The sequence below is a fragment of the Balaenoptera acutorostrata genome, chromosome 9, assembly GCF_949987535.1.
Source record: "Balaenoptera acutorostrata chromosome 9, mBalAcu1.1, whole genome shotgun sequence".
Taxonomy (NCBI): domain Eukaryota; kingdom Metazoa; phylum Chordata; class Mammalia; order Artiodactyla; family Balaenopteridae; genus Balaenoptera; species Balaenoptera acutorostrata.
This window is the reverse complement of record NC_080072.1, coordinates 9,577,984-9,604,481: the sequence shown is the minus strand read 5'-3', so window position 1 is coordinate 9,604,481 and position 26,498 is coordinate 9,577,984. Positions and strand designations below refer to the sequence as shown.

Genomic DNA, 26,498 nt, shown 5'->3' with positions numbered 1-26,498 from the left:
TTCTGCAGTCTGTCGCTCGTTTTGTTGCCTTGATCCGTGTTTGGTTGGGGACAGATTCCGAAGTGATGTGCGACATGCCCATGTTAGGATCAAATAAGACTAGTGAAGATGACAAACTCGCTGAGCCTTCCTTGTGAATACTCCCCGTCATCCGAGGTTAGAAAGAAGAAACAGCATGATCTTAACAGGACAGAAACGGCCTCAGTGCAGGGAGTGCCTTTTGGAATTGGGGGACCCACTGCAGTGACAGAGGCTGTAGGCGCGAGGGTGCGGGGGGCCCGGGGGAGAGCAGCGCTCTGGGGCGGGACCCAGTGCTGGGACGAGGTGGGGAGACAGTGCAGGGGAGACAGGGCAGCAGAGCTAACGGATTGGTGAATGTTACACGTGAACGTTGCAGAGCTCGTTCTGAGCCAGAAGAACATTAGGTAAAAGAATCTCTGAGAGAGAAACTGATTTTTTTAAGAAAGTGCAGATCTTCTCTCACTTACTAACATAGGCGTGTTTCCAGATGCTTTCAAAGGACCCTCTGGTAACCCCTGGCTCTAATCTGCTGATGAAGGGTCGTCATGGACACTCTGGAGGGCCTCCAAGTCTGAGGGTTTTCTCAGGCTCACACACGAGCCTGCTCACCTCGTGTTTCCCCCCAGCCAGCCTCCGCCTCCCAGAGCCCCAGGTCCCCATGATGAGCGATGGGGATCGTGACCTCTCCGCCTCTACTACGACAGGGAAGGGCCGGTCAGTGTTGAGATGACCCTGACTTAATGGCGTCCATGACTGTCCAGTGCTGTGGGTTCCCCCAGCTGGACCAGGTGTCCACTGTGGTCAGCATGGTGAAGAAAGTCATTTCCTTGGTGGAGAGTATTCCTATTAACCTCTTTACACTGGAAATGGTATTTTTGCTGTGACATATCTGCTCAGTTTTTTAGTCTGTCAGGGCTTACCTTCTCTCTGGAAAGAAATTGCTTCACTTTAAATTCCATGTGCCACTAATAAAATGTATTTTGAAAGAATAACAGTGTGGTTAGGAGTCACTGTTGACAAAGACCAGAATGTACACGAGCTCCCTTGGTCTGTCAGTTCAGACAGGTAAACTCATTAAAGAGAACTTTCAGCGTAAGTGTGGTGTGTGGATGTGATAAGACTGCCTGCCTCATGGAGAATATTCGAGAGTTTTCAGAGGAATTGAGTTTTTTCGGGATGGCTTAAGGAAGAAACCAAACCACCATTGCAGGAATCAGCACGGCTTATGGATCCAGCTTCTCGCGTTGGCCGTCCATTGCACGAGACAGTCGCGCAGTCCGGGCGCCTGTCCCCTGACCTTCCCTGTGCCCGTGTCAGCTGCCCTGAGCCCGAGAGAGAGAGAGAGGTGGCACTTGGAGGCAGAATGGAGTTTGGATCCTGCTTCTCCCCACGACCTGGGTGACCCGGGGCAGGTTAACTTCTGAGAATTTTGTCATCTATAAAATAGGTCACTATGAAGATTAAATGAAAACAAAGGACAACTGCTCAGTGTTTATCTCCGGATCCTCTGGACAAATAGAGAACATGTGGCCAGGCCCAGCTGTGATTCCATCCTTGAACACCTCAGATGCAGCAACCGTCCTTTAGAAATAAGTACTTTGTTAGCAGGTGTATTCGTTTGCTAGGGCTGCACACACGGTGGCTCACAGGACAGACATTCCAGAGGCGGGAAGCCCCAGGTGCAGGTGTCAGCAGGGTGGCTTCTCCTGAGGTCGCTCTCTTTGGCCTGCGCACAGCCTGTTCTTTATACGTGTCTATGGCCAAATCTCCTCTTCTAAGGACACCAGTCACATGGGATCAGGGCCACCTAACGGCCTCATTTTCACCTCTTCAAAGGCCCTGTCGCCAAATACCCGGGGCTTAGGGCTTCAACATAGGGATTCTGAGGGGACACAGTTCGGCCCCTAACAGGAGGCAGAGCAGGACTACGTTAGAGGTTGGGAAGGGAGAGACTTTTGCAGAAGTAACCATCACTGAGTGGAGAAGGAAGAAGGAAGGAGCGGGGAGCAAGGCCTGGTCTTGCGCTTCTCATTTCTGTTCACGAGGGAAGTGGATCTAGTCACCAGGGGCCGCTGGGGCCTCAGCTCGGGCCGCCTGACCCCTTTGGTCAGGCAGCCCACTTAGGGAAGGGTCCCCAGCCCCTCTGTGTGAGCCAAGGTGCGTGTTGTTGCCCTTGGACCTCCGTTCAGTGAACGGTCACTCCACTAGCCTGGGATCCCATATGTGGAGACCACCGTGGGTCTCTCCTGCCCCCCACGTTGCCAGGGGGCAGCTCCCTAACTGTCCAACAAAGGTAGGCTCACGGTAGCGTCTGAAGGGGAACGACGGCCTTTTATCCCTTCTCTGCCACAGGAGGGCAGCAAACCACACGCTGTCCACCGGTTTCAGCCCAAAGGGGAGATAACGCATCTCCACTCTGAATCAAATCAATCTACTCAGAAATTTTGGAACCACAAGGGGATTCCTGTTCCTGAACTTCATTTCATCTAAATACTATGATTTATTTTAGATCACAGTTGTCCAAAGAAACAAATGCTAGCAAATGCCCCACAGAACGCATCGAAATCAACCACGTCTCTGACTCTTCAATCAGTGAAGCCTGCAGTGCACCTGCTACCGGGGCCGGCCGCTCCTTCCAGCCAGGAAGCGGGTTACACGGCAATAAGGAGTATATGGGGGCCCAGAGCCAAGAGCGGGTGGGTGTCTGCCGGGTGCAGCTGGGCCCACCTGCTGAGCTGGACGGAACAGTCCTGGGAAGGAAGGGCCTTAACTGTGTAGCTGTTGGACAATAAATGTTTTTTTCAAGTAATGTCCTTTCCAGCCGTGTTCCTCTCTAGCATGAGAGATTATGGACTCTAAGGGCAGAGGAGGAGGGAGGGGGCCGTGTCGCCCTCTCCTCAGAAGTGGAAGGCGTGGGGAGCCCGTGGGGACACGCCCCTCCCGCCCCACCTCTGCCTTCACCCTCGCCCGGAACCGTCGCTGCATGTGGACAGGCGGTGGCGGCGCTGAGGGGGCAGGGGGCATGCCCGCAGAGCGGCCAGCTGAAGGGCGTGTGGTGCCCTCCGCCTCCTCCTCCTGCACTGTGTGGGCGGGACCCGGGCAGGAATGGGGCTGGGCCGAAGGACGGAGGCAAAACCGGGTCTAGGAATGGGGCTGGGACGGGGCTGGGCTGGTGGTGGGTGTGGTGCCCAGCGGTGGTTCCGCCTGGGGCACAGGTGCCATTAGAGAGGCAGGCCGCCCGTCCAGCTCATCCAGCCCACACGCGTGACCCAGAGGAGCTGGGCCACAGGCATGCAGCTCGTCTCTTGTGAGGGGTTAGCGTGCCAGGGGAGGCCCAGGGACGATGCGGCCCTTCTGACAGATGAAGTAAGGCCCAGAGAAACAGGTTTCCCGGGGCATTCGTTGCACTCCAGTTGAACCGCGGTTTGTCTTGGCCTCCCTGGTCCCAAACCCTCTGTCCCTGAGTGATGGTCTTATCACGTCTCGCGTGGCACCCAGCGCCCCCCAGATGTAGGTAGGGGCCGTCCCCTGAGCGCTCCGGGTGAGCAGCAGAAAAGAGCACACATGGAACAACTTTATCCTTCAAATTCTGCTTTTTTTCCCCAACCCACGATTAAAATGGAGTTGGATTTTCATACAAAGAGACGTTTGGGCCTGGACTGGGTCGGTAAAGGAGACCAGGCTGGGATCCTTTTTTTTTTTTTAAATCACAGATCATCTCAGAGTCAACTCTGTTTTTTGCTCTGCAGTTATCAGTACTTTCTGGATCCTAGGCCGCACTCAAATGGGGTTTGGGTTCTAAGCTATGGCTGGGAGCAAAGGAGCAGAGAGGTTAGTTCTTCCTGTCTCGTAGGACCACGGCTCCATCCATGACTCAGGCAGCCCCAGGGTGGTTATTTCTCAGGGTAGCAATTTTTACCAAACATTTTTTAGTTAAAAATAACCTTTTACTATAATAAAAGGGGGTATATGCTCATTGTAGAAGTTGGAAAAAAATTGACAAAAAAAATTTTAAGGGTGAGAAAACATAGATCCACAAAAATAAGAAAAAAATAAGGGGAAAAACTTCTTAGCACCCCAGTCAGTTATCACTATTAACACCTACTGTGTATTCATTCGTATCTTCTCCAAGATGAGGCCACTCCACGTGCTTTTTAAATGTTTTTTTCAGTTAACAATCCACCTTTCCATGTCGATAAACTTTCACCTTTTATAATACTCAGTCAACATTCAGATGACTCCAGTTTACTCAGGAAACGTCACCGACAGCAGTTGTGTCCAAAGCCTGTCCCTAGGCTGGATGGGTGATTGTGCCCTCGGTCTCTCCTCACAGGTCCTACCCCGTCTTAATGGCTCTGGCTTGTCGGGTAGTCAGGGCCCGCGCCACACCTGCCCGCCCGCTCAGGCTCCTTCCTCTGCTTCTGCAGTGGAAGCCCGCGGTGCTGGGCTGTGGGAACAGGACCAGGCTTAAGGTTCGGAAAGGGAAGCGTGGGTGGCGCCAGAGCACAGGGCTCCACCCAGAAATGTGACCAAGAGTGACTCAGAGTGGGATGAGCAGGGGGGGAGGGGGTTCGCCCCATGCAGCCCCCAGGGAAGGCCTGGCCCGCCGCCCTTCCTGCTCCAGCCTCCTGGGCCCCTGGGCCCAGGTCACTGCCTTCCCAGCTCTGCTCACCTGCAACCTCCCCCGAGGCCTGCCGCCCACACAGTAAGCAGGAGCTCCCCCACGAGTGCCTCCTGGGCAAAGGGCATCTTCAGAAGTATTTACAAATGGGCCCCGCTGGGGGCCGTCTCACCAAGTGCAGGGATATTTCCGTGGGATGAGAACGAAGGCTGGGCTGCTCTTGCCTTGAGAACAGCACCCTCCTACCCACTGGCGCCAGATCCCCGGGGCTTTGAACTCGGAACGCTGCCTCCCAGTGTTCTAGGCAGACACCGAGTATTTGAATCTTTGGAAAAGTAAGCAAGACCCAGGTGAGTCCCTCCCTCCCACCTGTCCGCCCCCTCCCTTCCCTGGGCCCACTCAGCCCACAAAGCTCACTGTGGCCCCTGCTTCCCTGGTGACCCCGCCCTGGATCCAGCCTTTCTGCCTTGTGCTTCCCCAATCTCCCCGTACGTCTCTGCTCATCTTATCTCTGGCTCTTGCTCAGATAACACACCCTGGGTGCCTCAGACTCAAGGCTCTGCCGCTCCCCACCAAGCCCTTTCGCACCCTGTCCCCGTCTTTGTTGGACATTCCTGCATGTTTGTCAACTGCTCTCAAGCAGAAATGGTCAGGACCCAGGGTGGGGTGCCCTGCAGAGTCGAATCTCCCCACACACACACCCCCACTCCCAGCCCCAAGGCCTTACGTGGATGCACGGTTGCAAATGGGCGGCTGTCCTGGGCAGGCGACATGCCTGCCTTGTTTCACCCCAGGTCTCAGGCCGAGGGCCTCCACCCTGGCGCTCCGGGGTGGCCTCCCTTGGAAGGGGCTTCATTTTCTTTGAGAGGAAAGATTCCAGCTCTGTTTCCTCTCTCCGACCACTGGGGCCATGACCCTACCACCCCCTCCCTAGCTGGGCCAGTCCCCTGACCAGGCTGCCCGGGGGGCTCAGACTGGGAGGGCACCGTTGCCCCGTCCGCGTGGGCGGAATGCTCGTGGCTCCTCTAAAACCCGGCAGGCGGGGCTGCCCTCCCCTTCCCGGGGTCAGGTCCCAGGATGGGGTGCGGCCTGGCGCCCACAGGCCCTGCTGCAGGCCCCTTGGCCGCCACGCTAGCCCACCCGGCTCCGAGAGCCTCAGCCCGCGCGCCAGCACTGCCCGGCTTCTCGGCCCTTCTTGGCGTCGAGGATTCCCGGGGGGGGCCGCGTGGGTGGCCGCTGGACCTGTGCTCAAGTATGAAACCAGAGGAGTAAGGAAGCCCCACAGCCAGTCCTCCCAAGAGCCCCCTCGTGCCCACCCTCAAGGATTAGGTCACCCAGGAGCCTCGGAGGGTTCCTGCTGCTGTGGTGTCAGACCCCTACCCCTGGGCCCGCTCCTCCCGCGGCCCCTGCGTGCGAGGGGCTCCCCAGCCTCTGCCCACCCCTTCCCCTCTCCCAAAATGCCTTTCCACCCTTGAAGGGTTTACAGGGGGAATAACAGTAACCTCCCTCCGTGGGTGGCTGTGATACTCGATCAGTTAATACACAGATGTGTGTAAAGTCTTAGAAGTGTGCCGGGCACGTAGTGAGCACTCAGTAAGCGTTAGCTCATTAGTGTGTTACTTTGTTCCCAGGCCACGCCAACCAGACTGAACTCTTCTTCCTTTTCTGAGCTCCTGCCATGCTTAGGGTCCCCAGCCAGCGACTCCTAAAATGGGTCTCCATTCCTTGGACCTAAAGTTGCTTTGACCTTTTGGAGACACAGACCCGGGGCTCAGCCAGCAGGCCTGGCTGCCCCCGTGTGGGGCAAGGCCCCTGGGCAGGACCCCACCTACAACCACGCCGCCGCAGAGGGGAAGTTTCATATTTTTGCAGTTTACAAAGCACTTTCCCATCTCTCTCTACTTTGTGGAGTAGACAGGGCGGAAATCATTAGTCCCATTTTCCAAACGGGGCCCTCGATGCTGAGAGGCAGGGAACACCTCACCGAGGTCACACACCAGTAAGTGGCCCGGTTAGGCCCCGGACCCTGCTCTCCTCGATGACAAGCCCAGCACTTTTTCCTCAGCACCGTGCTGGGTCACAATCAGTTAAGTGCATATTCCTCCTTCTGAAAAGGAGCTCAGAGGCCAAAGGAATTAGAAACAGGCACCCGATGAAAACCAGACGCCCTGCTCCTTGTCTCTGGACCAACTTCCAGGAAAGGGAGGACAACGGATGTGTGGCCCCCGAGGCCCGGCCCGCCCTGTGAGCTCATCTCCTGGCAGAGGGAGCCTCCCCGAGAAAGGCCTGGAGACCCCGGGCCTGGGAAAGCCTCTCCCCAGAGCTGGGCCAGACTGCAGGGCCGCTCATCTTCGGGGTCGGAACAAGGAGTGTCCAAGGCCAACCGTGTTGCCACTCACCCTCCCTAACCCCAACAACCCTACCCACCCGGTGCTATGCCCATTTTTCAGATGGGAAAAGCGAGGCCAGGGGAGATGGGACTGCCCAGGCGAGCAAGCAGGGATGCCTGAGGAGGCTGGATGACAGCCCATGCCTCAGGCCTAGTCACAGCGGCGCCCGCCGGGGGCAAACCCACCCAAGACCTGGGGAAACAGAGCCAGCGCTGCCCATCACCCCCTCTAACCCCAGCCCAGAGGCGGGCCCACCACGAGGCCCCAGGCCCCACCGTCCATGGGCTCAGGGTCAGGGGCCGCCTTGCTGTTGCAGGAGAGACGTCAGCTCCCAGCAGAGGTGAAGGCCCTACTGGCAGTGACTCCAGCAGGTCAGGGCCTGGGTGGGGAGGTGGGGCTGGGCTCTGTGAGAACATGAGAGGGGCAGGAAACAGGCAGAACGCAGGTCCGCGGCTAGGGCGCCCAGGTCACCAGCCTGGAATCGGCCCTGGGGGGCCATTTCTACAGCCAACTCCCCATCTGGATGATAGGACTGCTTGTGGGGCTGAGGACAGAGTCAGGCTCAGGCCCAGCCCCAGGCCTGCATGGGTGTGGATGTGTGGGCAGTGTCCCTCTCTGAATCCAAGTTCATGAGCCCAATCAGTGGGATTGTTTGCATTCATTTAACAAACATAACAGCCATGACCACAGAGTCAAAATAACAATGAACTCAAACTCCACCCCAATCCCAGCCCGCCCTCCAGAGTGGTGCTTCTAGAAGACTCTGTGAACTGAGCTGTGCCCACCTGCCCTTCCCCACCCCAACAAGCCCCATTCTCCTCCATCCACCAGATGCGCGTCCCCCGCCTGTGCCCCCTGCCCCCACTGCCCCTGCTCCAGCCTGCCCTGCACCCCACTTTAGTACCTTTCGAGGTGTCCTGTGAGCAAGCTAAACCCAAACGCCCCTTTGTCACTCTAGGCTCTGTGTGGACGGGCCCCTACGCAGAGGTCTCCAGCTCATCGAGCTCATGGGCCTCGGCCATGCTGGCTTCTTACAGGGCCCCGCTCCCTCCGGCCACCAAGCTTCACACACCCTTCCCTCTGCTCAGAGCCCCCTTTCCTCCCCCCACTAGACAGCGCCTGCTGATCTCAGAGCCCACCCAAGGGACCCTTGCTCCAACACCCAGGCCCAGTGATCCCTCTTCCATGCCGGAATCTCTCCTTCATGGAAACTGTCACTGTTGCGATTAGCATCTGTCTCCCACTCTAAACGGTGTCCCCAGTACCAGCCCCAGGCTCGGCATGTGGAGAACAGCCGGTGGAGGGGCCGGCCTCTCCCAGCTCTGACCTCGCTTCCTTCCAGCTCCCACCCACCCACCCAACTCAAAGACACCTCCTCCAGGAAGCCTTTCTGTCTTTTCCTCCTCTGAGCAGCTCCTAGGGAACAGTCCGTGAACCATGGTCGCCTTGTCCGTCTGCCTCCCCATATGCCTGTGAGACCCTTGAAGCAGGGCCAAGCCCTGGGCCCCGGCCAACCACAGTCTCTTCCCCTCACGCTCCCCTCAAACCTCTCAAGCCGAGGCCTCTGGAATGCACGGGCTTCCTCCCGTCACTTGCTGAACTCTGACAGCCCCTCTGAGAGGGACGGCTGGCGGCCTCCACTAGCCCCAATTTACAGATGACACTTCTGAGCCTAAGAGAAAAAAAGCTCAAAGTCCTGCATCGTTCCAAACATCCCTGTGCTGGGCGCTGTGTCGCCTGTTGGGAGGACGGCCAGCTTCAGGTCATGGGCCTTTCCTCACAGAAGCCCAGCCTTCCAGAGGGGAGATGGGGGCGGGGGGGGAGAACTTAATTATTTCAGTCAGCGTTGTATTTTATTTTATTTTATTTTTTAAATATTTATTTATTTACTTACTTACTCACTTATTTACTCATTTATTTATTTGGCTGCGCCGGGTCTTAGTTGTGGCACGCGGGATCTTCGTTGCAGCACGCGAGATCTAGTTCCCTGACCAGGGATCGACCCCAGGCCCCCTGCATTGGGAGTGCCGGGTCTTAACCACGGGACTGCCAGGGAAGTCCCAGGATTGTATTTTAAAACTAACTCTTGAGCAGTTTGAACCACAGAGAAGTATGTAATTACACAAAAATGTTAAGATGCGATTTACAGTAATTGCCTTCTATTTGCCAAGTTCTGTTAGTCCCTTCCCCGCACCTGATCTTCTTTTCCTTCAAAATTTTCACAGTAGCTCTATGGAACCAATTTTTCTTGGCAATAAAAACAGCAGGTGCTTGGGGTGAGGGAGGAAGGGCCAGAATTAGGTTTAATCCCCCCCCCCCCAGCGATGTCCCAGGTTCCAAAACATGGGGCTGGAGGTGGGATGGTCAATGGCGGGGGCAGGGTGGGGGCCCTCAGCACAGGGGCTGGAGATCATGGCTGGGGTCAGCCTCCCGGGGTCTAGACCCTCCCTCCTCTATTTGTTTTGTTTTGTTTTAACTTTGACTTTTTTTAAAATTTTTATTAGAGTATAGTTGATTTACAATGTTGTGTTAGTTTCAGGTGTACAGCAAAGTGATTCAGTTATACATATACGTGAATCCACTCTTTTTTAGATTCTTCCCCATATAGGCCATTACAGAGTATTGAGTAGAGTTCGCTGTGCTACACAGTAGGTCCTTATTAGTTATCTATTTTATATATGGTAGTGTGTATATGTCAATCCCAATCTTTCAATTTATCCCTCCCTCCCCCGTTTCCCCCCCTGGTAACTATAAGTTTGTTTTCTACATCTGTGACTCTATTTCTGTTGTGTAAATAAGTCCATTTTCACAATTTTTTTTTTAGATTTCACATATAAGCGAGATCACATGATATTTGTCTTTCTCTGTCTGACTTACTCCTTCCTTTACTTGTGACTGCGAGACTTCCGGCAACTTCCTGAGCCTCAGTTTCTCCATCTTTGAAATGGGGACGGAGCAGAACCTACCTCGTAGGACTGTTGTAAGGCCGAATGAGAGATGGAGTTGAGTGCGGTGCCGGGCAGAGGGCGGGTGGGAGTTATTGCTGCTGCCGTCACTGCTGATGCCACATTCTCCCTGAAGAGGTGAGAAGAGTCTTAGTGGAAGGTTGCCTTTGGCCTGAGTCTCGAAGGTGAGAAGGATTTCAGCAGGTGGAGATGGGAATGGAAGGTCGGTGTACGCAGGGAGATCTCAGCAGGTAAAGATGGGGAAGGACAGCTGGGTGCATCTCAGGAAATGGGGAAATTACTGAGGCCAAGCCCCAGGGCCTGGGTGCAATAATTGTCACAGAAAACACTGAGTATTTTAGTATTTAGTATATGCCAGGCCCTGCTCTGAGTGCCATCCTCGTCCTCCCCACCACCGACGCTCACAGAACACCTGGTGCTGAGGCTGGTGGGGTGAGAGGCTCAGAGCCCCATCCATTCATTCAACAAATACTTAATAAGCACCTACTATGTGCACGGGCCCCGGAGAATCATAGGTGAGCATGGAGCTTACGTTGGGGGACGGAGGGGAAGACAAATAATAGACAAACACGTAAATGAGATCATTTCGGACGGTAATGAAGGCTCTAAAGGAAAGAAAGCCGGATTCTGAAATCCAGAGTGACTGGGGAGAGGGGGCGCAGTGATCAGGAAGGCTTATCCACAGAGGGGCTGTGAGAGCTGCAATCAGGAAATAATCTGGGATGAAGCATCCAGGCAGAGGGAGAGCGAAAGCAAAGCCCCAGAGGTGGGCTTGCCCTCCACGTGCCCTGCAGGGAGGAAGGCCAGCGTGGCGACAGGGTACTGAGTTGGGGGGCAGGGGGGATGTGTGACACAAGATGGGACTGCAGAGACAGGTGGGGACAGGTCACACCAGTTCATGTGGACCAGGTGAGACTTGAGATTTTATTCTGAGTGTTGTGGGAAGCCAAGAAGGGCTTACACAGAGAGGTGACATGATCTGATTTATTTTTAAAAGATCGCGCTGGCTGCCCTGGGGAGAACGGACCTCAGGAGTGAGCTGTGGACATGCCGTGAGCCCCATGCTGCACCAGAGGCCCAAGGAGGAGCCCCCGTACTTTCTGTCCCCTCAGGCCAGGACACCTGTCCGGCACAGGTCTCTCCGGGGCCACTGTGGGACAGGCTGCTCCCAGCTGGTGTCGCCCGACCAGTGCGTCTTCCTCTCCAGCCGCTGGGACGGAGGGACGCCTGTTCTCTAGTTATCGTATTTCCTGGCATTCTTCATCTACCGGGGAAAGACCACCAGTGAGTTTAGAGGAAAGTAAATGACAGCATCAGAGGCTGTTTTTCTGCATTTTTCCAGGCCCCAAGGGCCCATGAGGTTCACAGCATAAACGCATCAAACTGTTCGGTCGTAAGACGCTGGGTGCACTTAGAGCTGAGCAATAAGCAGCCAGCCGAGCTGTGCTCTGCAGCTCAGACCAGCGGGAAGACGCCTGGCTCAAGTCCTGTCTCTGCCCCAACTCTCTGTGCAACCTCTGATGATCTTACGGCATCTCTCTGGGCCTGAGACCCCTTTTCCAGAGCAGAGGATGGAGCTGATGCTCGCTCCCTCTAGCCCTTCCAGACCCCAGAGGCAGAACCGCCTGGAGTTCAAGCTTGCCGCAAGCCAGAGGCAGCTGCGGAGAGCCACCGGGTGATCGTGGAGGCTGGGGCCCGGGCAGCCTGGCCTCTTCCACACTGTCTCGGCTGGAGAGACAGCAAGGACCTCATGGGGCGTCGCCCCCTGGGGGGCAGCAGCCCTGTGTCTGCCCACTCCCTGGGGCACCAGTGGAGGAGATTCTTCCCAAGACATTCACTCGCAGTGGCAAGTTTTTGAAACATTAACCTATGTTATTTTTCCTCTTATTTACTTTCCTCTCTTGGCTCTTGCCTTGATCCAGGTGGCCCCAGGGAAGGGCTGTGACAGAGAAGGCAGAGAAAGGGGGGATCTTTTCCCGGCTTTTGCAGATCAAAAGCCTAGGCTTTCAGAGGAATGGAAAGAGCTCCAGGCACTCGTTTTGTGTAAGAGCCAGGCTTCCTGAGCCCACCGCACCCCCAGACTAGGAAAGGATTCCCAGGGCAGCGGGGAAGCACAGAGCCATAGCAGGCGCAACTGTGGATTCAGTTGCAGGCCACCACAATAAAGCAAGTCACACGAATTTTTGGTTTCCCAGTGCATATAAAAGCTATGTTTACACTATACTATAGTCTATTAAGTGTGCAATAGCATTACTTTTTTAAAAAAGGTACAGCTGTACACCTGACAGTAACACAACATTGTAAATCAACTATACTTCAAGTAAAAGAAAACAAACAAGCAAAAAACAATGTACATACCTTAATCAAAAAAAATTTTGGGGGGGCTTCCCTGGTAGCACAGTGGTTGAGAATCTGCCTGCCAATGCAGGGGACACGATCCCTGGTCTGGGAAGATCCCACATGCTGCGGAGCAACTAGGCCCGTGAGCCACAATTACTGAGCCTGCGCGTCTGGAGCCTGTGCTCCGCCACAAGAGAGGCCGCGATAGTGAGAGGCCCGTGCACCGCGATGAAGAGTGGCCCCTGCTTGCCGCAACTAGAGAAAGCCCTCGCACAGAGGCGAAGACCCAACACAGCCATAAATAAATAAATAAATAAATAATTTTTAAAAATATATATATATTTTATTGCTTAAAGGGGGGAGTGGGAGGAATTGGGAGACTGAGATTGACACATATTGATATGTGTGACACTATTGATACTATGTATAAAATAGATAACTAATGAGAACATAATGTATAGCACCGGGAACTCTACTTAATGCACTGTGGTGACCTAAATTGGAAGGAAATCCAAAAAGAGGGAATATATGCATATGTATAGCTGATTCATTTTGCTGTACAGTAGAAACTAACACAACATTGTAAAGCAACTATACTCCAATAAAAATTGATTTTAAAAATACTTTATTGCTTAAAAATGCCAACCACCAGAGAGCCTTCAGCGAGTCATAATGTTTTTTCAATAGTAACACCAAAGAACACTGATCCCTGATCACCATAACAAACAATAATGAAAAAGTTAGAAGTACGGCAAGAATTGCCAAAACGTGACACAGAAACATGAATCGAGCAAATGTGGTTGGAAAAAATGGCACCAATAGACTTGCTCAACACAGGGTCGCCACAAACCTTCGATTTGTAGAAAACACAATCTTCAAAGCGCTATAAAACGACATGCCTGTATTACCACGGATTGGTGGTCCCTGCTGAGACTAGTGGCCTCCAAGTGCAGGCAGTAAGAGGATTTAAAAACAATGATAAGACTCCCTAAAAGTCTATATGCTTTTTTTTTAAATAGATCATTATTGGAGTATAATTGTTTCACAATACTGTGTTAGTTTCTGTTGTACAACAAAGTTAATCAGCCATATGCATACATATGTCCCCATATCCCCTCCCTCTTGAGCCTCCCTCCCATCCTCCCTATCCCACCCCTCTAGGTCATCGCAAAGCACCGAGCTGATCTCCCTGTGCTATGCTGCTGCTTCCCACTAGCTAACTATTTTACATTCGGTAGTGTATATATGTCGATGCTACTCTCACTTTGCCCCAGCTTCCCCCTCCCACCCCATGTCCTCAAGTCCATTCTCTATGTCTATATACTATCACCATGCACCAGCAATTCTAAACAATGTCAGTGATAAAATACTCCTACTTGGAATATTCTCCTAAGTCCAAGTTGCAAGCATCTGATACAGGTAATGTAGAGTTTTCATAATATATACGTAAGCTCCAAATTAGCACATGTTTATTGCTTATCTTTTAACAGGCATTGTATTCTACGTGGAAATTATTTCTAAGAACTCCCAGTTATACAGTTGGTCTCCAATGGGTTCATGTCAAGAGTAAGTTTGTCGTGAAGACAGGAACACAAAACTACTAATAGCAATCTTTGTAAACCTATGCAGGAAATTAGGAGGGCTACAGGACTAGAAGGTGGGAAAACATGGATATTAAATAGTTTATACAAAACGTTTCTTTTTTTTTTTTTTTAATTTTTGGCTGCGTTGGGTCTTCGCTGCACGCGGGCTTTCTCTAGTTGTGGCGAGCAGGGGCTACTCTTCGTTGCTGCACGCGTGCCTCTTAATTGCGGAGCACGGGCTCTAGGTGCGCAGGCTTCAATAGTTGTGGCACGCGGCCTCAGTAGTTGTGGCTCGTGGGCCCTAGAGCGCAGGCTCAGTAGTTGTGGCACACGGGCTTAGTTGCTCCATGGCATGTGGGATCTTCCCGGACCAGGGATCGAACCTGTGTCCTCTGCACTGGCAGGCAGATTCTTATCCACTGCGCCACCAGGGAAACCCAAAACGTTTCTTTTGTTTTCTTTTCTGGCCGCATCACGTGGCATGCAGGATCTTAGTTCCCCAACCAGGGAACAAACCTGTACCCCCTGCAGTGGAAGCACAGAGTCTTAACCACTGGACTGCCAGGGAAGTCCCTGTACAGATCTTAAATGAAGTCTCTTAAACAAGAGAAAGACATGATAATGGCTTTCCAGGATATAAAGGATTGTCACATGAAAGAAGAGGTTCACTTATGTCATATAGCTCTAAAAGGCAGAACTAGAGGTAATAGGTGGGAATAATAGAGGATATTTGCATATATGTAAAAAGAAAATTGTTGGTTAAAGCTGTTCAACAAAAGAACAGGCTAAGTACAAAGTAGAAAGCTTGCCATCGTTGAAAGTTTTCACATAGAAGCCACTGACTATCCGCTTAGGTTGCTGTGAAAATTAAATTTGCTCACTATGTAAAGCACTTCATACTGTCTGGAACATAGATACAGCTCAATATACATTATCTATTATTACTATCACTATTATTATTACCTAAAAGTTTAGTAAAACTTGCCTGTAAAATCAACTGGACCTTCTGATTCTTAGGGTTCTTTGATTTCTTTGGTTACTGTGCTAGCATATCTTTAAGTTTACTTGAGTCAATTTTACAGTTTGTTTTCTTTCATTTATCTAGTTTTTTTATGTTGTTTTGCTATAAATCTGTATACTCTATTCTGTTGTAATAAAAAACATTATTTTATCAGTGGCTTAAAAAAAAAGAGTAAGTTTGTGAAGGGGCAGAATCCTTGGAGCTGGCTTCAGATTCAGTTCGTCTCCAACTCCTGTGTGCTACGTACTACTGTGCTCAAACAGCAAATTCAAAGTAAACAACCAAAAGTGCTGTGCTTGTAAAAAGCAAGAAGGAGAACTTGAATTGTTTCATTTCTGTCATCTTAGGCCACTTGAGCTTTTCTTTGGGTTTAAAATTTTAAACAGTAAAACACTGTAAGGTATAATCTTTTTGTTTAGGAAGTGAACATTTTCGTTCATACATGAAATATTGGACTGAATTTTAATATCTTTAAAGTTGAAATGTATTCTTTTTTCAACTGCTGATTGTTTTAAAACTAAAGAACAAATCAAATAAATAAAACAGTACATCAGTGGTACAATTTAGTAGTTGCCTAATTTTACCTTTTGCAGGTACATATTTCAGTTTTATAAAACTTTACTTCTGGCTGAATTTTAATTGGATAATTATTTACATAAGGTATTAATGTAGTAGCAGATTATAACCAAAGGATCAGAGTTCATTAGGTAAATATACAAACTACTGAATAAATAGCTGTGCTTTTGTTTTTTTGCGGGTTTTTTTTTATTAGAGTATAGTTGATTTACAATGCTTTGTTAGTTTTTGGTGTACAGCAAAGTGATTCAGATATATACATATATATATTCTTTTTCATATTCTTTTCCATTATAGTTTATCACAGGATATTGAATGTAGTTCCCTGGGCTATACAGTAGGGCCTTGTTGTTTATCTATTTTATATATAGTAGTTTGTATCTGCTAATTCCAAACTCCTAATTTATCCCTCCCCCACCCCCTTTTCCCTTTGGTAACCATACGTTTGTTTTCTTTTTTTTGGGGGGGTGTATCTGGTCTTAGTTGTGGCACGCGTGATCCTCGTTGCGGCATGCGGGATCTTTCGTTGTGGCGCGTGGGCTTCTCTCTAGTTGTGGTGTGCGGGTTTTCCTCTCTGTAATTGTGGCGTGCGAGCTCTGTGGTTTGCGGCACGCGGGCTCTCTGCTTGAGGCGTGCAGGCTCAGTAGTTGTGGTGAGTGGGTTTAGTTGCCCCTCAGCATGTGGGATCTTAGTTCCCCGACCAGGGATCGAACCTGCATCCCCTGCATTGGAAGGTGAATTCTTTACCACTGGACCACAAGGGAAGTCCCCATAAGTTTGTTTTCTATGTCTGTGAGTCTGTTTCTGTTTCATAAATAAGTTCATTTGTGTCATATTTTAGATTCCACATGTAAGTGATATCCTGTGGTATTTGTCTTTCTCTTTCTGACTTTCTCCACTTAGTATGATACTCTCTAGGTTAGCCCATGTTGCTGCAAATGGCATTGTTTCATTCTTTTTTATGGCTAAGTAATATTCTGTTGTGTATATGTACCACATCTTCTTTATCCATTCATCTGTCGATGGACTTTTAGGTTGCTTAGCTATTGTTAAGTAGTGCTGAATAGCTGTGTTTTTTGTTTTGTTTTGTTTTTTGTTTTTTGTTTTTTTCAAAGGTTTAAAGTTTCATTAGAAAAATCATACACAAAATAAAAAATAGATTTATCAAGAACAATAATGGCATTATTTCATTTATAGCTGTGTTTTAATGTGTGAATATTTGTGTGCTCTGATATTTATATTTGCCAGCAGAGTGTGTGCATTTCAATAAAAGAAAATGATCTTGACAGATAAATAAATCAGTGATCACTGTCTGCATTTCATTTCTTTTCTTCATTTCATTTCACAGTTGTTAATGAGAATAAGTTTTGTTGCCTACAGTAGGGAGGCGTTAAAAACGGATCCTCTCTGGTTATCAAATCCACCAGGTAAGCCACTAGAGAGACCAAGCCTTAGTGAGATGGCAAAGTCCTCAGATGGGTCTGAAGAATATGATAGCAGAGAGCAGAAAGCCCCAAAGAAGAAACAGATGTGTGATAACATCTTAGGTGGTGTCACAGCAGAATCTCCCAGCCCCGCACCACGTGGGAGCAGCTGTGGGATTCTGTGCACCCAGGAGTGGCCCCGAGGTGGCAGAGAAAGCCCGTGAACTGGAGGCCTGCACAGGCTGATGGCCAGCAACAAGAGATGAGCTGGTGACAGGTGACATCAAGCACCAGACGCTCTCACCACACAAACCCCACCAAAGCCTTGGTTCTGAACAAGCCCCCCTGGAAGTTAGGCACAGCTCTGGACAGGAGAAGCCCCAAGGGGGCCGAGACTAAGTTTCCACCCCCCTTAGCAGAGTGAAGGCTTGAGACTGAAATTACATTTTATTTTCGTTATTTTAGTTATCATATAAATATTATATATTATTATTGTATGTATTAGGTATGTTTATATGTATATGTGATAAAATACATTACATATAAAATATATAAATATAAACTGTAACTATTTTAGTTATAAAAATAGAGATAGATGATAAATAAAGTTCTAGTTCGTTTTGTGAACACCTGTGTTTGAGGACGCTGCATCACCCTGATGGACGGAAAGTGATGTGGGTCCCAGCGGGGATAGTGTAGGCCGTGGGTGGAGGACGCAGGCCAGGGACTCACCAGGCTCCTCTGGGCGAGACATCGCTGGGTCTCAGACTAAGAGCCTGAAGGAGCCCGTGGTGGTCTTCTCTCCCCCTCCCTGTGCGTGTGGGACCACCGCAGCCCTACAGAGCCTCTCGGCCAGCCAGCAGCAGAGCTGGTCCCTGACCCCCGTCTGCTGACCACGTGGGCTTATGTCCCCCCTGACGGCTGAGGGCAGGGCCGTCAGGCGCTGGGCAGAGGGACCTTGGCAGTGACCTGCCAAGTCCATAGTGGGCAGAAGCTCAGAGCAGGACAGACGTGGAGGGCAGGACCTGGTGACTCACTGCTGAACAAAGAGCCTGCAGAATTCAGCAATCAAGTGCACAAGCTCCCTGCGAAGGGTCAGGAAGTGAATCGTGTCACATGCTGTCAACCCAAATCTGCTGCCCAAATCCCCAGAGCTACCAGTAAAACGGAGGGGAAACCAGTTTGCACCCTGCAGAACAGGGCCTTCCATCACCTTTATTGTCCCCACCCTTGGAGGCAGCTGCCCCCAGAGCCAAGAACCTGCTGGTTCTGCCAGGCCCCCGGTCTCAGGAAGGCCCATCCCCAGCTCCCAGCCCCGCTCCACCCTCCCACCCCCCCAAGTTTCAGCTCCAGGAGCCTGCCTGGCTGGGGAGCCAAGAAAAGTCTCAGATCCTCAGCGGGTTGAAGCCTGCCGCACCCCACCCCTCCCTGAAACTCCAGAAACAGCAAAAGCCAGGTCACTTTATACCTGGGTACAACCCGCAATTGATGGATGGGTAATGCGCTCACTGGAGGATGGCGCTCGGCGGCCCACGTGAGCATCTCGGCTGGCTACTGCCCTCTTCTGCGGGTTGAGGGACAACTTGCCCCTGGGAAGGTGATCAAGATCCCTGCACAAATCAGATCCCCTATTCCCCACCCACCCCAACACCCTCCCACTCCCACCTCCCCAGCCCCGTCATTCACCACCACCAAACCCCCCCGCAGAGAGCGTCAATAGCAGTGGGGAGAGAAGCACATCTAAATCCAGGCGTTGGGCAGAAAGAGGTATGTAGTTGTCGAGTGGTTTATAATGGCAGAAAAACTGGAAACAATACAAGTGTCCATCAAAAAGTTACTGGTAACTTAAATTTTATTACATCCTGCAAATGCATATTCTGCAGCATGAAAAAAATCAAAATCTGTAAGTGCCGAGGTTTTGAAAGATATCCAAGACATATATTAAGTGGGAAAAGTGAGATCCAGAGCTGCGTATGTAGAATGATACTATTATGGGCTGGTTTTTCTTTCTTTCTTTTTTCTTTTTTTTTTTTTGCCACACCGCGTGGCATGCAGGATCTTAGTTACCTGACCAGGGATCGAACCCAAGCCCCCTGCATTGGAAGCATGGATTCTTAACCACTGGTCCCCCAGAGAAGTCCCAAGGCTGGTTTTCTTATATTTGACACTCACCCCCTCCCCCCATTCATTCTCCACCTTTCCATGATCTACTCTATGTCCCTGGAGGCTGACGTCTAAGGGCCACAAAACTGGGGCTTCCTTGCTGGTTGATGCCAGTTGGTTAGGCCAATGGAAGGCTCTGGCTATAGATCAGAGGACAGGACAAGAGAGAAGCTGGGGTATTTCTTCTCTCTGGTCCCTCCCTGCCTGTTCGGATGGTGGCTGTGTTCTGCTATGGCCACAGCTGCAGATATTGTGAGGCCCTATTAGTTTTGATGTTTCTATCCCATATCATATCAAACACATTAAAATATATACGCTTCCCACAATAAATATAATTTTGGCATATTGGCCACAATAAATAAATATTGGCCACAATATTGGCCACAATAAATAAACTTTTGAAAGAGGCTTATATAAATTTAATAATTCTGATCCTAAGACTGGATTATGCATTGGGTTCATACAACTTAAAGTTTACTGCATCCACATATAACTATATCATAGTTGAACAGAGTCCCAGTAAGCTAGTGGAAATAATGTTACCTAGATAAATATACATTAATTACAATTTTGATTTTCTTTTTATACTTGGAATCCAACAGATACATGACAATTTTTTAGGTGTTCTGAAAGCTCACAGGCCCTAGGCATCATGGCCAGTGGAGTTTTGTTCATTCTGGCTGGAATGTGCAGAAGTTTACAGACCCCTCCTGGTAGGGCTGGGTCAAAGCAGGGGCCATCCCCAGGAGCCACTGAGGCAGAAAAGAATGAAGCAAAACCACAAGGGAAATTCCGCTCTGCTAAGGGGCTGTTTCCTGAACGGGCATGGAGCCAGAAGCCCAGGGTGGAGGGAGGAGGCTGAACATTCTACAGCTTGCCCCATGAGCTGACCCCATGAGCCTATGGCCTGACCAGTCCCAGTCTGGTGGCCCAGCCGGATGGATAGGATCAGCATGGCCCTCCCACAGCCTCCAACCTGTTTTCTGGGCCAGGCTGGGACTTGCAATAGGCCAGATGCCAGCCCAGGCTGCACCCCAGCTTCTGGCTCAGAGTCTACCCCAAGCACCAAGCCCAGGGGCGAACAGCAGGTCACAGTCAATACCTTCCCTGGGCCGCTTCTGGCCTAGGCCTTCCCACCACCATCCCTACCGGACCTCTAAGTGGGGACATGGGCAGGCTCCCCAAGGGGCACTGAACAGAGCTCACCAACCTGGCAGCCACATGTGCACACACACACATGCCGCATGCAGGGGAGAGGGACCAGCATACCTTAAAATCCAGATCCCCAAGCAGGGCTTCCAGATCCCCTGGGTCCCTCCCACCCTCGGGCCCCAGCAGAGGCTGGAATCAGGCACAAGGTGCTCTCACCCTCTGAGCTGGAGCCCAGGGAAGGTTGCACCCAGGGCAGGCTCCTTGGCCACTGCCCTAGCTGTGGCCAGGCCCTCTCCCTGAAGCTCCAGAGCCAGGCCCAGGCAACACAGGGTACAGTCTTTGCTAGAGGGACCCAGCAGGAACTGTGCCAACTCACTGCCACACCCATGGTGCTAATAACCAAGAGTCTTGTCTTCCTGCAGACAGTTTGTCTTTGCACAGTGACCAGATAACTGCCCACATGTGGCCAGAATTGGCTCTCACCATGTGCTACGGCGGGCTGCAGGTTCTGGCCTGGAATTCGCAGTGCGGGGGTGTTTAAGGGTCTAAGAAGCTCTGGGCTCTGAGCCTTGACTGACCCTTTTTGCCTAACAGCCCACAGGACAAGGCAGAGAAGCAGCTGTTCTGCAGGCTCCCGGGCGGGGGAGAGAAATGCCCCTCCCCCCCATCCCACCAAGGGCCAGGATGGACGAGCCCGTCTTGGGACACTTGGAACCAGGAACGGAGTATCCAGAGAGAGGAGCAGGAGCGACACCAGTACATTCACGATTCCCCACGACACAGCCCCGGAGAACGGCACACGGACCGCTCCGGAGGGATTAGATCAAGGTTTTTCACGAAGGCTGAAGGTTTTTGACCTGATGAACTGCCTTGATGACACTCATAGGGCCCTTCTCTGCACAGCCCCTGGGCGGTGTCACTAAGGAGACAGGCCATGTGTCCAGAAGGCCCTCCCTGTCTGACAGCCAGTTTGGGGGAGGCTTCATGGAGACACCCTAGTTCTATGGCTCAAGGATGAGGATAAGAGGGAGCTAAGCCTCTTTACGTGGCTTACCTACCGGGGGACCTCAGAACTACTCTTTGTTCATGTAACCTTGCCTATCAAGCCCTGCCCTGGGGTCAGGTCAGGAACGTGGGAGTCAGCTAAGCCCACAGGTGTATGTGACAGACACAGCAGTGTAGTAGGAACAAAGGAAACCCTCATCCTGGGGGCCCAGGCCCAGCATGAAAGCAGCGCAGTTTACCCAAGATCCTCTGCGTCCCCCAGAGTCACGTGTGTGCATTTGAACGAGGAAACTCAAAAAAAAATTTTTTAATACCATGCATTTTCTTTTTTTTTCTTTTATTTATTTTTTTATTTTATTTTATTTTATTTTATTTTAATTTATTTTTGGCTGCGTTGGGTCTTCATTGCTGAGCACGGGCTTTCTCTAGTTGTGGCGAGCAGGGGCTACTCTTCATTGCGGTACGCAGGCTTCTCATTGAGGTGGCTTCTCTTGTGGCAGAGCTAGGCGTACGGGCTTCAGTAGTTGTGGCGTGCAGTCTCAGTAGTCGTGGCTTGCAGCCTCTAAAGCACAGGTTCAGTAGTTGTGGCGCACAGGCTTTGCTGCTCCGCGGCATGTGGGATCTTCCCGGACCAGGGCTCGAACCCATGTCCCCTGCATTGGCAGGCGGATTCCTAACCACTGCGCCACCAGGGAAGCCCAGGAAATTCACAATTGAAAGGACCTTCTCTTGTGCCTTCAGCGTGGAGACAAGCCAGTATGATACTCGCCAACATTCACTGAGCACTTTCTCCACGCCAGGCACCCCTTAACGTGCATCACCCAGGTTTAATCCTCATGGCCAGATGCAATAGATAATATTATTACGCTCATCATACCGACAAGGAAATCGAGGCAGAGAGGAGTGAAGTACTTTGCCCAAGAGGGTACAACTGGTAAGCAATGCGCCTGGGACTCAGCTCAGACAGGCTCATTGTCTGAGCTGTTCTCTCCTTTTTATTATTATTCTTTTTTAATTATGGCAAAACACATACCACATGAAATTTACTATCTCAACCATTTGTTAGCGTATATACTTCAGTAGAATTAAGCACATTCACGTTGTCGTGCAATCATCACCACCATCCACCTCCAGGACTTTTTATCATCCCAAACTGAGACTCTGTCCCCATTAAACAAAAATAGCTCTCCGTCCCCTTCCCCCCAGCCCCTGGCACCCAACATTCTTCTGTCTCTCTCTATGCATCCGACTACCCTCAGTACCTCGTATAAATGGACTCACACAGCATGTGTCCTTCCGTAACTGGCTTATTTCGCTTAGCTCTGTGTCCTCAAGGTTCATCCATGTTGTAGCAAGTGTCAGACCCGTTCTTCCTTTTTTATCGATAATATTTTTATATAATTCCTGATTCAAAGGGCACCAAAGTGCGTTACAGTGAAGTCTCCTTCTCTGGGTCCCCTGCATGCGCCTTGTGGAAGCAGCCGGCACCACCAACTTCCAGAAGTGTCTTCTGCAGAGACAATTACATATGTGGATTCTTCTGCTCTTATATTCTGTTTTTTACTCTGTTCCACTTTGTTTTTCTTTGTCTGCTTTCTTTATAAATTTATTTATTTGTTTATTTTATTTTTGGCCATGTTGGGTCTTTGTTGCTGTGCGCAGGCTTTCTCTAGTTGCAGCGAGCGGTGGCTTCTCTTGTTGTGGAGCAACAGGTGTTGTGGGCTCTAGGTGCACGGGTGTCAGTAGCTGTGGCACGCAGGCTCAGTAGTTGTGGCACACGGGCTTAGTTGCGATCTTCTCGGACCAGGACTTCAACCCGTATCCCCTGCACTGGCAGGCGGATTCTTAACCATTGAACCACCAGGGAAGTCCCCTGTTTGTCTGTTTGTTTGTTTGTTTGTTTTCCCCCTTTGCAGCCTGCCTCGGAGATCGTTTCGTGATCAGTTCAGAAGACCTTCCTCTCCTGATCTTTCAGCTACACAGTAATTTACTCCATGAGTCCACATGATGGCAACTTCAGAACCTGTGCTTTTAACCGTGTTAAGGTGGCTCTGAGCCTCCAACTCTCACATTCATCGATTAATGCCACACGGATTCCTGTTTAGCAAACATTATGTAAGAGGTTAGAACAAGTAAAGAATTGCAAAGTTAAAGCACAAAACAGAGGGACGCAGAGGCTGACAGTGAGAGTGATGGCTGACGGGCACTGCAGGTTGGAGAACGCTTGGCTCTGATCCCACCCCCATCCTATTCCTCCCAAGTCTTTTCTAGGTCAGGAAATAGCACCCCAGACCCCTGGCTGCCCCAGCCTGATGCTTCCCTCCCCCACCCGTCTTATTCTATCCAACATCAAGCCTGTCCCTGGGTCTCTCACATCCTCACCCCACTGCCATCAGCTGGTCCAAACCAACTATCCCTTCTGAGCCGCTCAGTCACTCCCACCCCACCTCATCCTTTCCCCTCAGAGCAGTAGTCAGCGACATCTCACCAAAAGGGAAATCAGACCCCATCACTCCCTATTAACACCTTCCAGACTGTACACCCCTGTTCACAGCAGCATTATTCACGATAGCTAAAATGCAGACACAACCCTAGTGTCCATCGACGGATGAATGGATTAAAAAAATGTGATCTAGACATAAAATGGAATCCTATTCTGCCTCAAAGAGGAAAGAATTCTGCAATATGCTACATGGATGAACCTTGAGGACGTTATGCTGAGTGAAATAAACCAGTCATAAAAAGACAATTATGGCATGATTCCACTTTTATAAGGTACTTAGACTTGTCAAAATCATAGAGATGGACAGTAGAACGGTGGTTGCCAGGGGCTGAAGGAATCGGGGTGGGGAGTTGCTATTTAGCAGGTATAGAGTTTCAGTTTTACAAGATGAAAAGAGTTATGGGGGTGGATGGTGGTGATGGGTGCCCATCAATGTGAAAGTATTTAATACCACTGAGCAGGACACTTAAAAATGGCTCAGATGGTAAATTTTATGTTATGTGCATTTTAACACAATTTTTTTAAAGCAATGAAAAAGGAAACCCCTTCCAGAGCATAAAGAACTTAATTGGAGGCCCTTCGGGATCTGGTCCCCTCTCCCCACTCCAGGCACAATGCCCCTCAGTGCTCCGGACAAGCCCAGGTCCTTCCCACCTGAGGGCCTCAGTGCTGGGCACCCCCTCTGCCCAGGCCCCTCCCCTGTAGATCTCGGCACCGAGTCACCTGCTCAGAGAGGACCGCCCCATCCCCCCACTAAGTAGTCTCACTCTCCTTTTCCACCATAGGGTCCCTGCTTCGTTCTCCCCGAGCGCTTAGCACACCTGTGAGTGTTTCATTTGTTTCACTGTCTGCTTGTCTGTCTCCCCACCAGAGTGAAGTTCCACAGCAGTGGGGACCTGGGCCCGCCTGGTTCATTCCTGCATCCCTGTTGTGGGTTGATGCTGTCCTGACAGCAGATGCTGAGTTGGAGTCTGGGGTACAAGATTATTACTAGGCATCAATAACTGTGAAGGGAAATGGGCGGAATCTGGGCGGGGCAGAGGGGAAAACCTGCCTGCAGGCCACGCAGGCCCAACAAAGACTTGGCCAGCCAGGCACAGCGCTCTGGAGTAAAAGGATCACCTGCTGGACCTGTCCCGCACGGCACAGAAGTGCCCTTCTTGCTTGGTCACCAGGTGCGAGCGCCCCGGGGAGGGTGTGACCTTGAGCAAGGTAGCTCCCTGCGGCTGGAGCAGACCCCCAGGGACTGGGCAAACCCCCTGGGACTGGTCACTGGCTGCTCTCTGCTGACCTCACTCATCGAAGCCCAGCAGCAATTTCGTCTTGAAGGGGCTCCAAAGCAGGGCTGCTTCATGTCTAAGCCAACGCCTAACTCCTAGCACAGGGCCTGAAACTCCTAGCAGGTGGTCAGCACTTATTGAATGAATGAATGAATGAACATTTGATTGAATCTTGAAGTACAGATAGGATTTGGAGGAGACAAGGCAGATGTGTCTTCCAGGCACGAGGCACAGCTTGTACAAAGGTAAAAAGGCATGAAGAAAAACGAGGCATGTTCCCAAATCGGCAAATACTAAGATAGGGTTAGATCCCCACGCAGGGGAGCAGAGGAGTAAGGCTGAAATGGTAAGCAAAGGCCAGTGGACGAGGGCCTTGTAATAAATCACACTTGAATTTTATCCCATCCACCCAAGGAAGCTTTAAAAGGGTTTCAAGAAGGCGGAGGATGTGACCAGCAGGCTTTAGGAAGATCATTCTGGTGGCCTTTCCCAGGATGGCCAAAGAGGACGAGTTAGGAGGCAGAAGGCCGTTTAGGAGGTGACTTTGACCCGGGCAGGCCTGTGTTCTAAGGCACGGGCACTGGAGAGAGAAGCAGGCAGCCTCTGACGTAGCGTCAGGAGGCCAGAAGGGGCCACAGCCACAGCCTGGAACCACCAATACGTAAGCTAAGTCAGTGAAGAATCAACGTCTAAAGAACAAGAAGGTCGGTCAGGGAGGAAAACAGGAAAGGACTGAGTCGTGGGAGCGCAGGCGAGAGAACAGTCCAAGAAGGAAACGGCAAGAGGGTCAAGGCCATTAAGAGGTCAAGTGCAGGGCTTCCCTGGTGGCGCAGTGGTTGAGAATCTGCCTGCCAATGCAGGGGACACGGGTTCGAGCCCTGGTCTGGGAGGATCCCACATACCGCGGAGCAACTAAGCCCGTGAGCCACAATTGCTGAGCCTGCGCGTCTGGAGCCTGTGCTCCGCAACAAGAGAGGCCGCGATAGTGAGAGGCCCGCGCACCGCGATGAAGAGTGGCCCCCGCTTGCCACAACTAGAGAAAGCCCTCGCACAGAAACGAAGACCCAACACAGACATAAATAAATAAATAAAATTAAAAAAAAAAAAAAAAAAAAAGAGGTCAAGTGCAATAAGGCCCAAAGTGCCCGTGGATTTGCCGTCAGGAGGGCAGGACTCCAGACCCAGCTGGTGCAGTGCGTCCTCCAGCCTGACCTGGGGCTTGGGACTCCTTCACCTGTCAACGTGCTTCAGTCCAGGGTCTCCCTCAAGTCTGACCACGAGATGCTCTGGACCGTGGGACCCTGGAAGCTTAAGGTCCAGCCATTTCCTTGGAGAGGAGCCCACTGAAGTATCAGGAGTCCCGAGTCCTAGTTCTGGTGCTGCCACTGCTATGCGGCCTTAAGCCTCAGTTTCTCCCAGGGTGATGGGTCCAGGTGGGCTCTACAATTGCTTC

The 26,498-nt window shown here is 51.0% G+C and overlaps 1 protein-coding gene across 2 annotated transcripts in view; it reads right to left on the bottom strand.

Moving 5' to 3' along the window:
* Positions 1 to 10,069: 10,069 nt before the first annotated feature.
* Positions 10,070 to 26,498, bottom strand: part of AHNAK (AHNAK nucleoprotein) — a 124,724-nt gene continuing 108,295 nt past the window's right edge. Inside the window, exon 6 of one of the 2 annotated variants that reach the window (XM_057553172.1) lies at positions 10,070 to 10,107. In XM_057553172.1, the coding sequence (XP_057409155.1) occupies positions 10,085 to 10,107 (23 nt within the window). In that variant the 3' untranslated portion in view covers positions 10,070 to 10,084. Of the gene's footprint in view, positions 10,108 to 22,490; positions 23,360 to 26,498 lie in introns of those variants that run through there. The other variant, XM_057553170.1, reaches the window with a different exon arrangement.